This window comes from Cupressus sempervirens, chromosome 5 (assembly GCF_028749045.1).
Source record: "Cupressus sempervirens isolate cs-2001-9-10 chromosome 5, ASM2874904v1, whole genome shotgun sequence".
Taxonomy (NCBI): Eukaryota; Viridiplantae; Streptophyta; class Pinopsida; order Cupressales; family Cupressaceae; genus Cupressus; species Cupressus sempervirens.
This window is the reverse complement of record NC_143122.1, coordinates 1,041,966,416-1,041,980,487: the sequence shown is the minus strand read 5'-3', so window position 1 is coordinate 1,041,980,487 and position 14,072 is coordinate 1,041,966,416. Positions and strand designations below refer to the sequence as shown.

Here is a 14,072-nt window from a genome sequence, read left to right as displayed (position 1 = left end):
GTTGTGTTGAGAAGAAATGTGTTGTTGCATTTGATCTTCTCTCGTTTCTCCATTTTATTATGAGTATTGTTATGGGTGTGAAGACTTCACTCACCCTTTGGGAAGGGAATGGAAGTCTTGGGTGAAGAAGTCAGTTGGGCTTGACAATGTAGTTGAGAACCTTGGAGTATGGGCTCCATTGTATGCCATGATCATTCATGTCTTGCTTAGCACGTGATAAGGTAAGTATGGTGGAGATGAGGAATTTTATGGAGTATGAGCTTTGAGGAAGCTATAGTTGATGGTAGTGTGTTTGGAGGAAGTTTGTGAAAGCCCTGAAAGGGCATGGAACTCATTACTATAGATATTGTTTGATATGGCAAGTCTCCTATTTGAAAGAACACCTTCACCCTATGTTCATGGTTCCATTGGTAAACCATTGTGACATATCCTTTTTATGGAATTGTTCAAGTGTTGTAATCTAACATGTATGTTTGCAGGATTTTATGTGATACCCATTTTGAGCCTTGCTCCCCTAGCTGGGTGGTGGTTTCTTTAGAGGCCTATGGTTTGGAGGAGAGTAGCCATGGTCTTTGTTGTTCTTTTGTGATGTATTTGTAGATTTTGTGTGCAAGGGAGCAAATGAAAAAAGCTTGGAAATATCATCTTGTAGATGTTGCTTGAAGGAGAAAATTTGTCATTATGCATTGTACATGCATTGGAGGATCTCTCTCCATATTGTTCATGTTGTTGCAATCAATGATTGAATTGATGTAATAGGGAAGGGAAAACTTTCTGTATTTCATTTGTAAAGTTGAAATCTCCACTTGTGCTATTGTGTATTACATGTGTAAGGTTGGAAATCTCCATTTTATGTACATTATTGTGAAGAGTGATTTCATGAAAGAGATGAAGAACTTGGGAAATGATCATATGTATTTTCAATATAGTTTCAATAAAATTCATTTAGATGTTTTTAAAATGGGAAAACTATTGCATCATAATAGACATAGTTGGAATGTAGAGGATCCATTACATCTAATGTTTATTGAAATCATCAAGTATATGCTTAATTGCAACTATTTTCAAATCAAGAAATGATATGAGGAGATTGTATTTTCAAATATGTTGTTCATAAAAAGAAGTATCCATAAGGTAATTAGCTCAATGAGCAATATCATGTAAATTCTCATTGTAGAAGAGAGGATCTGAATTAGTAGATTTTAAATAGATTCAATTGGACAATTAGTTCATACTTGACCTTGTTTTTGAATGCATTACATGTACTAAATTTATTGTTCAAATGAATTGGGAAGATGTATTAATTTGTTCATATACATTATAATGTTCATAACACCACAGTTGAGTAGAGAAGGTGAACTAAATGGGAAAACATAGCTTAAGAGTACATGTATAAACAAGCCTAAAAATGCATGTCAAACTCTCTAGATTTTGTATGAGGATTGGAGAAAATACCCATTGTCTAATACAAACCATTATAATATTCAACTAGAATATTTCCCTAGATTCTTGTCTCAAAAAGACCAATAAAATAATTACCTAGTTCAAAAATGCAGGCCTTAGAAGACTCACAAGAGTCACATGCATTTGAAAAGAAACATCACAAATCTTTTTAAAAAAAATTACTACCTTATGTTCCATTGAAATCTCCATGCATATATATAAACTTTGCATGTAATAAGTAAAGTGGGAAGACAGTTTGGGAAACTGCTTACACCTCTTCCACTACCCACATGCAACCCCACCTCCCCACACTGACCAACACCCCCCTGACGAGTCAACTAGGTGTGAGGAAGTACCCCACCAATACACGCCTCCCTTCTATTTTAGTTACCCTTGTCATTCATGGATTGGGTACATAAATGAAGAGGGGGGGCCATGTGAATGGATGGGTAAAGATAACACTAAGGGTAAAGCACTTGGAAAAGGCATGTGACCTGGGTGGGAGTGCTTGGCAAGTGAAAGTGGGTAACGACTATCCAGGTAGTTTGTTTAATTGCTCGGATGCCCCCATGTTCATGGCACCCCACATCGACATGGATACCATCAATATGTCAACTCCACCATTATGTTGTGTCGTACTCCAAGCTCCCTGACATATCCAGATTTTCACACCATTTGAATTATATTTTATATTTGCTTTGAATGTATGAGATACATACAATCTTAATCGGGCATGAATTATAATTATATTCTTTGATTTTAATTTGTATTACATTATAAATATTTAGTTTTCGAAGTATTTTTATCATATTATTGTTGTTTACAAAAGCATTTAAATTAAAAAGATTTTAAATAAGTAAACAAAAAATTAAATTTAAATGAGTAAGTAAATATGATTGAGTATATTATCATTTACATGAACATCTATGATTTAAGAATATTTTATAATGATATTAGATTTTAAATGATTTTATGTAACGTAATGATTCTTCTTGTTATTTAAATTATAAAATATTTATATTTTAGTATTTAAAAGATCATTTGAAAAAATGATAATAGAATAATAATTTATTTATACAATTTTATTTGTGTAGTGAGTATATATATAATAATAATAATAATTTAGGAATGAAAATATTGAAACTTTATTTAATGAATGTGAAAAATTTAGCCTTATAAAAAATTATTAGTTATTATTTTTTAAACTTAATAAATTTTAATAAAATTATTCTTATTGTTTAAATTAAAATAAAACTTGTCTAATAATTATCAATATAATTTATTTCGTTTTTAAATAAAACTGAAATTTTTGTTATTGATTAAAATTATCAATAAGAGGTTGATATTGATATTGTATAGTGGTTAAGTTATAGTATTATTTCATTAGGAAGATTTAAAATTTAATTAGGTTAAATTGTTGAATGGTTGTTTTGGGGCAAGGTCCTATGTTTGTGACCTCACCAATTCCTTGCTTTGGTTCAAAAGTATTCACTACTCTAAAAAAAGGTCAATGAGGAGTATGGTTTGACTAGATATAATTAGTAGTGTTGTTTTATAGTCTTTGATAATCTTATCAATCATTTTAGTCATGTTCTAGCTTTTTCTATTAAATATCTTAATTGCCAATGGTGACTATTCACTTCTTCTAAAAAACCTTATTGACTTTGAGATGCTCTTGCATAATACTTTTAAAAGTTTGTCACTTAGGGAGGAAGGTTAGAGTAGAGAGCTAAACATTATGCAAGAGCATCTAAATATCTTGAAAGTAATTTTTTTGTATATTTTGTGCATATATGTACATCAATTATAATTAGTATGTATGCAATTTATATATCTTACTCTCTTTTTATATAATCAATCAATTCACTTATACATTGATAATAATTAAACTATTTGCCATATATATTTGTTTGGATATGAAATAATATAAGATAGTTTAAAGTCATTTTTTATTCAAAAATAATTTTAAATTCTCAAAATAATGTTGTGTGCCATAATGCTAATGTAAAGAGAGATTGATTTTGATATAAATTTTGATGCTAGTGTGAAATGATATTAGATAGTTTTAAATCATTTTGATTAAAAAATCAATTTTAAATTCTCAAAATAATATTATGTACCATAACACTAATGTAAAGAGAGATTGATTTTGATATAAATTTTGATGTCGATGTGAAATGATATTAGATAGTTTAAAATCAATTTGATTAAAAATTAAATTTTAAATTCTCAAAATAATATAAGGTGCCATAAAGCTAATGTAAAAAGAGATTGATTTTGATATAAATTTTGATATGAAAACAATCATAAATGTACTACCTCCCTAAGTGACAAAATTTTAAAAGTATTATGCAAGAGCATCTCAAAGTCGATAAGATTTTTTAGAAGAAGTGAATAGTCACCATTGGTTGATTAAGATATTTAATAGAAAAAGCTAGAACATGACTAAAATGATTGATAAGATTATCAAAGACTATAAAATGGCACTACTAATTATATGTAGTCAAACCATACTCCTCATTGACCTTTTTTTAGAGAGTAGTGAACACTTTTGAGCCAAAGCAAGGAATTGGTGAGGTCACAAACATAGGACCTCGCCCCAAAACAACCATTCAACAATTTAACCTAATTAAATTTTGATTTTCCTAATGAAATAATACTATAACTTAACCACCATACGATATCAATATCAACCTCTTATTGATAATTTTAATCAATAACAACAATTTTGATTTTATTTTAAAAACTAAAATAAATTATATTGATAATTATTAGACAAGTTCTACTTTAATTTAAATAATAAGAATAATTTTATTAAAATTTATTAAGTTCAAAACATAATAACTAATCATTTTTTATAAGACTAAATTTTTCACATTCATTAAATAAATTTTCAGTATTTTTATTCCTAAAATATTATTATAATTATAATTATATATATACTCACTGCACAAATAAAATTGTATAAATAAATTATTATTCTATTATCATTTTTTTCAAATGATCTTTTAAATACTAAAATATATATATATTTTTAATTTAAATAATAAGAAAAATCATTACATTATATAAAATCATTTAAAATCTAATATCATTATAAAATATTCTTAAATCATAGATATTCATGTAAATGATAATATACTCAATCATATTTACTTACTCATTTAAATATTAATTTTTGTTTACTTATTTAAAATCTTTTTAATTTAAACGATTTTGTAAACAACAATAATATGATAAAAATACTTTAAAAACTAAATATTTATAATGTAATACAAATTAAAATCAAAGAATATAATTATAAGTCATGCCCGATTAAGATTGTATGTATCTCATACATTGAATGCAAATATAAAATATAATACAAATGGTGTGAAAATCTAGATATGTCAGGGAGCTTGGAGTACAACACAACATAATGGTGGAGTTGACATGTTGATGGTATCCATGTTGATGTGGGGTGTCATGAGCATGGGGGCATCTGGGTAGTCAAATGAACTACCTAGATAGTCGTTGTCGTGAAAGTGAGGGGAAAAGGTTTAGTGCTAGGAAGTTAGTAGTAATATAGTAGTTAGTAAGTTTTTTGTTAGGAGTAGGAGAAGTGCATGAGTTTGGGAAGAGTATAGTGCTTGGGTTTTGGGAAGGGTGCATGGAATGTTGGGAAGTAGAAAGGTAAGCGCTTGGATAGGAATGATGGGAATGGTTGTTAGTTAGTAATGTCAGAAGTAGTGGGTGTTTGGGAATAGTGGTAATAGTAAGTGGTAAATGATGTTTAGTTAGTAGGATTTTATTGATTAAGTTGTTAGCTATTAGATTTGTTTAAATTATTTAGGAGTTCAGTTGTAAGTACTAGTAATATAAAATTGGTATGTTAACCCATCTATGTGATTTTAGTAGTGTTATTGTTAAAGTGGAGTGATAAAAGTAATTTTAAAATAGCAAATGAAGCAGTATAACAATGTAGTTAAATTAGTTGTAGTATAATTTGTGAATGTTATTTTGTAATGTAATTATGATTGAAGAGTATTCCTATGATTCTACCTGAGTTTATTTAATAATTTAAGCTCAATTTCCACAAAAAGAGTTTAATGTTAGTTTAAATAAATGTTTTAATCTAGTTGGATTAAATATTATATACATAGTCCATTTCTTAAGAGTTCTTAGTTATATTATATGTGTTCAATAAAGTGAAGAATTTAATACTTGACTTTATCGATAGTACTAAGGTGGTCATGAAACTATACGGTCTACATGGTAGTTGCATTTTATTGAGACTAAACAATAATTCATTGAGACACCATCATCATGTTGCATAATTAGATTTGTAAGTGTGAAGATGTAATTACTCTATATATAGGCATAATTAGATATTTGAGGCTATTGATAGTTGGTTTTATTAATTCAACTATTTAGTTCCCACTTACAATCATAGACTTGACATGGGATTAAATGGAATATGTTGCTACCCATTCTTCAATATACATATCAATTGTCCACATTTACATTAGTATACAAAGGTCTCTTTTGCATATCGATTTGTGAACCCTCCTAATAGTATTTAATAGCCAAAGTATTAGATGAATTTATTTTTTCTACCATTCAATATAAATTAATGTGGCATAAAATTGGATGTTGATGGATGCAAGCCTTGGAAGCATGTGCCTTGGTAACTAGGACTCCAATCATAACTAGGATATCAAAAAAAGAAAAACTAAAGAAAACTAAGAAAAAACTTTTTAAAAAATATAGTTGTGTTTTGCCCTGTATTTTTTGGGCATGACAGAGTATAAATCACAATTTGCATTTTAGCTCCGATCCCATAGCTCCAGTCATTACCAATTGTCAAGTGTCGAAGGGTTAGTGTCAAAGGGGTGCTAAAGGGTACCAAGTGTCAAAGGGTGCCTAGTGTTAAAGGGTGTCAAAGGGTGGTAACTGTTGAAGGGTAACATGCGATGTGTGAGAGTGCACTCATGTGGTGTATGGTGTGTGATGTGCAGAATGCATTTACACAATGTGTGATGTGAGGCATGTAGAGTGTAGTTGTGTGGTGCACGGTGTGCAATTTGCAGATTGCAAGTGACGTGTGGAGTGCAATGTGTGTTTTTCCATATGAAGATACTTGAGTTCAACTATCATTACATATTTAGTGCCAAATTGGGTTGGCATAATACAAGTTGCCTCTGAGAAACACAATATTAAACTCATGGGATGCAATCAACCCATAAGATAATTGTGTATAGTATATCTGAATGTCCTAGGTATAAATGTGTTATAGTTCTAATACATTTTGAATTTATCAAAGGATAATTGTATAATTGAATATTAGCTTACCTCTAAGCAACACAATATTGTCCTCGTGAAATGCAATCAACCTATAAAATATATTGAATTTATTACAGTTCTAAAATATTGAATGCATGAAAAAAATTAAATTATGTCTCTTGACAATACATTTCTTTATCATTATTTTAAAAATTAAACAATTTAATCTCTTCACGTTTAATTTTACATTTCAATTATCATTCTAACTAATTATTATTAAATTGTGTAATTAATAATTAGATAACTTTGTCTTTGAGTCTCTATTTCTCTTTATCGTAAAGGATAAATAACCACACACAATTCATGAGTATTCTAAAGCTTTCTATATCTATATAATAATTATAAAAACACACTTACCGACGCCCATCATAAGAAGGGGCAAAAACTAGGGACAAATATGAAGGAAAAAAACTAGTGTGCTTACGTTTTACTTTACAAAAAAAAGGCACGAATTTGAGAAAGATTGCTGAGTAGTATCATAACGCTTTCACATCAGAGCAGTTAAACCATCAAATTGACAGCGATCTTCCCCGAATCTAACATAGCTGACGAACACAAAATCATTTTAATACCAATCTGTCATATTACTTACAAAATTATATAATCTCTTCAAAAAGGATTTTATTGGATCAACTGCAATACAAAATTGTACAATTCTGGGACTGAACATAAACACATACATCCAACCTTGTTGCTATTACAAATCCCCCTGCTTTTATTATGAATGGAAATGAATAAAAATCAAAGGACAATAAACATTTGATGACCAAAATCTGCATTCCAAAATGCCGACTTCCAAAGCCTTAAAAATTTCAAACCCCACAATCCAGAGCCACTAAATCGCTTGAGACATGAACATTATCAATTGAAGGTGCTGCAGTCTTTTCTGATCTCTCCTTGATTGCCCACCTTAACACCAACCCTTCCCAGTTTTCTCATTGCTGCAATGAAACCCGCATTGAATTGAGAGGGATACCTTGCATAAACTTCAACCGTTTTTCTTGATCGGGGGTCGCTGTACAAGATCTGATCCGAAGTAAAGAGGCCCTTCCCATTCTTCAGATTTTGGTAGTAAACATTGTCAAATTTTTGAGGTGTTGTAGGGTCCATGTTAATAGCAATGGTGGGATCCACATTCTTGGGACACATGCCCTGCAGCTGGCTTGCATAGCCACTGTTCAGTGTGGGGTCAATTGGGTTGCTGTATATCCTGTTTGCGAATTGATTGCAGTGAGAAAATCCCAGTGTGTGAGCCCCTGATCAAAGAAGAAAACGTGGTATTAGTAAAAACAAGGTGTAGTTGTAGAGTTATATAGGCATATACTAATTTTATATCTTAAATCTGTCCTCCTCTTGTTTTGTGGATATCCACCATTGTTTGTAGGGAAATTGATTGAATCTTAGATTTGATTTATTGTTAGATTGAGTCTTTTTTATACCAAAAGAAATCAAGAGTCTATCCAGCAATCTGGAGTGTAGGTCTTTGTAGGGCGAGTCCTCTTATAACCCTCATCTAACCCTCATCCATACTATGGACAAATCAAGAGTTAATCTTACAATTTCGACAATCTACATTACAACCAAGATCAAGCGAACTATCCAAGAAGTTTTTGACAATATAATTAGGTCTTAGAGTCGATCTATAAGTTATATTGAGTTTTTCTTTCAATTGAGGATTTAGTCTAACAATTTGAAGCCTAATTCTTACAGGGTAAGCCTCCTTATAATTATAACCACCTGAGCAATATATGATGGATTCAAGAGATCTATGATGTGGACAACCTAAAATAACAACCAAGACCGAGTCAAATAGCCCGAAAATTGCGATTAACATTGAATTCTTAAATATATACATTTTCCTTTGCATTTAAGAAAGAAAAATGACAGCTTGATAAAACTTCTAGAGTTTGGACCTAGATTAATTGATGCTTCAGCACATTCATGGCATCCGATTGCATTTTAGGAATCTAAATGAGAAATCTTAGATTCGTTTGTTGGTTACATTGAATCTTTTCTCAATCGAAATGAATATAGAGTTTACCAAGCAATTTGCAGAGCTTAGCTCTTTACAGGGAAAGCCCTCCAATAACCCTCAGCGGACATATCAAAAATTGAACCTAATATTTGAACAACCCAAATTACATTTAAGACTAAAAATAAATTTGAATCCTTAAATAAATTTTAAATTATACTTCCCCAATCTCACAATTTAGAAACTTGACCTAGATTAATTGATGTTTCAGCACATTCATGGAATCTGGTTGGCATTTTAAAAGTCATATGCGAAGGCTTCTACCTGGCAAAAGGTGATACCCAGTGGAGAACTAGAAGCTGCCTAGAGGAAAAACTTTAGAATCAGGAACAACTTCCAAGGAAGAAACGACGAACAAGAAATGATAAGGGATTTGGAATCTGTCTTTGTCATTAGTTGGATTGCACATCTGGGTTAGGTGGGATCAAGAAACTAAGGAAATAATAAAAAGAATAACAGTAGACGATTTTGAGGTGTCTCTTGAATATTTTCCGGATGTGCCGTCCTAATGAAATAACTTTTTTAAACAAAGTGGAATAGGAATATTACATTCGTCTGCCACAGAACACCAAATAATAAGTGTACTTACACTAACATTCCCCTTGAAACATGAACTGTGGATCCAAGATCCAAGATGATAAGAACTAAGATAAATTATGATTAGAGTAGTTAAAAGTTGGTAGGGTTTGTTACCAGATAGAGCAATCATATCTGTCTGACTTAAGCCCTTGCTTTGGAAGAGGGAGACCAACTGATCGAGGGTGAATGAAGCCTTGGGTAGGTTTCCACTGACTCTGGATGCTTGAGATATGAGTCCATCTCTTCTCCCCAACTCCACACTATACCCTGGCCCTCCAGCCTGTACGTAACACAAAAATTAAAAGTTTTTAACTCTTTGAAGAGACACATATTGAAGGCATTGAAGAATATGCAAAACAGATAATCAAGTGTTTTAAAGGAAATAGGTTTGATTCCTGAACTATACAGGCATTTATTGTTAGAGTGTGACTGCTCTTGTATCAAAAGATCAAAAAACCATTCAACTTGTAGTACATAAGAGATGGTTAAGTCCTTATCATGAATGTCAGACGAGCGCTAAACATTTTGCCAACATTTATAATGTCAAACCAAATGTCATAAAGATTTCCATGGTGGCAGCAATTCAAGACAAAAAAAATATCTGTACATTTATGATGATAAGCACAATGTCATATAAAATGCAATGGCATATAAGCCTGATAGCCCTGCACAGCTTTTGTCAGAAATATAACCCCTTCTATGAGTAATCTTTGTATAGGAAGTTCAATTCTATGAGTAATCTTTGTATAGGAAGTTCAATTGAACTCTATAAGATACTTTCCAAATTCACTTAATTCCATCCTATAGAAAAGACTATGCAACTGTTGTGAGATTACATGTTCATGGACCCAGTTAACTCAGAATTTATCAAAAATATAATCCCTCTTATGGGTAATTATTGCCTAGAAAGCTCAATTGTAATGTTCTATAGTGACTCTTCTCAATTGACGCTCACTATGCACCTATTGTGAGGTTCCATGTTAAAGACCCAATTAACACAAATTGTGTATGGTTGTAGTAGTGTGTTAGAATTTGATAGTTTATCTCCTTTTACACAACAGGTCACAAAATTTATTTTTACTTTTACATATTAACAAAGGATTATTTTTTCATTTTCTGATGAATCACCTAGTATGATCCGAAGCATTGATGTTAAAACACACAATTGAATCTAGATAAGAACTTTGTTTACAAATGAAATGCAGATATCTGATAATATTGATAATATTAATTTGAAAGATTACTGACCAATTTAATAACATCTCGGGTAGCAAGAGTTAGGATATCAGCACAAGACACCGTGTTGGGACACACGTTCTCTACGGCTTGTTTTGCTTTGATTACAGTATCAAACCCATCTCCAGCCAGGGACAAGTTGTCTTCAAAGTCCTTCTCTGCCTTATTGTTTGCAGTAGATTGAATGATCACAGAGGCATCGCATCCCTGTTACAACACAAATAAACCATTTCACATTGCTGAATTCCTCGCATTCATACCATGGCACAGCATGCTAAACGCTAATTTTCACATCAATCCATCACCAATTAATATAAGAAATGCTTTCCCTTGCACCGACTTAAACTAACTCTGCCACAAGCTAAAAGAAAGTTAATCCAATTTCAGGAAACGAAAAATTGGGTTTCTTGGGACACATTATCCAATTTCAAAGACCGAAAATTTGGGTTTCTTGGGACCCATTATAATTGCCTGAAAGAAGTTAATTCAATTTCAAAAAACGAAAAAAATTAGGTTTCTTGGGACACATTACCTCAACGAAGCAGTCATGGAAGAAAAGCCTGAGTGTGCCTGGAATAGTCACAAATGTCTGCTTGAATTTCTGACTAACAACATTTTGTACAATTTTCTCAACATTGGGACATGAATTGGCATAAAATTTCTCACTAAGAGGACTTGATTGAGCTGATCCTTTAAGAATGCACACTCCCAACAATACCAACAACACCAGGCCTAACTTTCCTCCCATAGTTAAACGGTACAAAAGTCCTATAATGCCTTGCTGATTTCCTAGAAAGTAAGTATAATTGATGCCGACAAATGACCAATGGAACCAAAAGTATAACCAATAGTACTTAGTGATCCAATACTATAACTACCCACAAATTCTTCTAGTGCGGAGAACTCTATAGACTATTAAGGATGCTTAAACCAAAGGCTCACAAGTTCTGCCCTTCATGGAGAAATCCCTGGTATAGTATATATAAGAATGGAACTAAGCAGCAGCAATCAATGCTTCTAATCAGCAGAGAAGAGTCAACTTCATTAAAAAAGCAAAGGGTACCAACAAAGCTACAGAGTCAGTAGTCTTAAAATATGTATATTTTTTTGTGTATATGATGAAAAGGAATCTCTATCTACAATTGTTTCCACGCAGAGATGCCGTGTGCATGTTGTATACCATGCATGGATATAAGTGATCAAAAGGCTACACAACTATTCAATGGTCAAAAACGAGGTGCCATGTTGAATACAAATCCAGACAGTTCTAGAGTGCCTTTTCTACCCTCGTGGGTGTCTTTAAACAAAGATTTTCTTTGTAACAGAGTTATGAATTGCCAGCTTGTAGTACACTTTATCCCTGTCTAATTTCCCCCCAACCCTTGTTCTTTTTACTGGTCATCACTTAAAACATGTGAATTTGCTTTTATGAGATGTTCTTTGCAGACTTCACGGGACATTCCCTGAATTCTCTCCTCCTAAAGCTCAAGACCATTATCAATGGTAGAATGTACTAAGTAAAAACAAAAATGCAGGTATGTCTATGTGGAATGGGAGGACTTCATCGCATCAATCACATCAATTATGTGAAATGAGGGGAAATGAAGGTAGTTCAATTAATCAAATTGTCTACTGTTGTGGTCAAGTTTGAGGTTCATCCCGCTCACTTTAAAATAGACTGGCATTCCCTTGATTTAAAAAAAATCAAAATTTAACATCTTATTTGTCAAATGTATTAATCTAATATTAACTCATGATTATAGTAGTTTTATTTCTGAATTGAATTATTTGTAGATGTTAAATGTGATCATTTTCAGTAACTTTTGTTTGAAGAAGAAAATATTCAAAAAATTAGTTGTTTTTTATATTCACTTAATTAGTAGAAGATTAATAAGAAATAGAATGGAAAAGAAATTAAGTAGACTAGGATTGTCTATTAATATTAACTCATGATGATAGTAGTTTTATTTGTAAATTGAATTATATCTGGATGTTAAATGTGATCATTTTCAGTAACTTTTGTTTGAACAAGAAAAGATGAAAAAAGGTTGTTAACTTTTTATATTCACTTAATCCGTAGAAGATACAAGAAATAGAATGGAAATTAAATTAACTAGATTAGGTTTGCTGTCCTTTTTAATTGGTGCATTCTTTAGATTATTTTTCACTTCTCAAGAGTCTACTCTTGTCAGTAGTGTATAGATACAATGATCAATTCTTAAGATTTCTTTGGCCCCTTACTCCTAAAAAAGGAATGCATGCAATATTTTAATGGGGAAATTACACAATTGAATCCTAACAATAACACAATTTGATATATTGAAGAAACCTACATATCAATGTAGGATTTTGTTAGGAATATCTTTTTAATAATAATTATTTAAGTAGCTTGTATTTAATTTTTTCTAACTTTTAGGACATTGTTCAACTTGAATGACTCTAAGAAATGATCTTTAGTTGCGCTTTTTATCTTTTAGAATATGTAGTATCTACACAAAATCAATAGAAATTTGATACACATTTTATAAAGAAATATTTTTTAAAAATTAAAATGATATATTTTTGAAATATAATAATTTTTCATTATTTATCATCTTTATTAAATAATAATTATATTATATTATTTATAGTACAATATTCAGATGTTTTATTATATAATTATATATTTAAATTATCATGTTTAATCTTCATTTCTTTAATTTACTTTATGATTATAATTTCTTTGTCAATATTTTCCTATTATTACATTTGTCATTATTATTTACAATTAGATATTTCCTTTTATTTCTTATATCACTCATCTCTTTCTAATAAAATATTAATATTCTGATATATGATCCAAAATTTTATTATGTTTAATTGATACAATATAATTTCATACAAAATCAATCATTATTGTAGTAACATCATACATCCAATAAACACTTATTAAGAATTCTGATTTGTTATAGGACTTGTAATTTAATTTTAATAAGGATGATATCACAGTCAAAGTGGAGGATATACAATGTAAAATGGCATAAATTAATATAGAATAAAACTTTAATGAAACTTATCTCTTAATTGATTGCTAATAAATTTATTTTTTCAAATTCGTGTTTCCTTTGATATCATTAAAAACAAAACTAATAACAAAAAATAAGCTGGCAAAAGAACTTGTTTTTGATATTATAAGAAACAAAAGGAATACGTAAAAATAAGCCAGCAAAAGAATTCGTTTTAGTTAGACACTTGTCTCTCATACTTCTCCCTATAGTGTAACTTACGTGGCAACAGGACACAATCTTATTAATGGCCAGCTTTGGCCATTTAAAATTTGTCTATTTTATATGAAGCGCTTGCTAAGTTAGACTAGGAAATCTGCATGGAACAACGCGAACATATTATATGCATACACCCATGTGTATATTACACTATTTTCTATACGTTTATTCTTGATCATACTTTAACAAACTTAAAA

The 14,072-nt window shown here is 30.7% G+C and overlaps 1 protein-coding gene across 1 annotated transcript; it reads right to left on the bottom strand.

Annotated features, from left to right (window-relative positions):
• Positions 1 to 7,361: 7,361 nt before the first annotated feature.
• On the bottom strand, positions 7,362 to 11,679 carry LOC149559501 (peroxidase 51-like). The gene is made up of 4 exons (XM_089833412.1): positions 11,145 to 11,679; positions 10,625 to 10,819; positions 9,491 to 9,656; positions 7,362 to 8,021 (listed from the first exon to the last, which is right to left on the bottom strand). The coding sequence occupies exons 1-4, from the start codon at positions 11,358 to 11,360 to the stop codon at positions 7,627 to 7,629; spliced, it is 972 nt and encodes a 323-aa protein (XP_089689538.1). The 5' UTR covers positions 11,361 to 11,679; the 3' UTR covers positions 7,362 to 7,626.
• Positions 11,680 to 14,072: the final 2,393 nt, after the last annotated feature.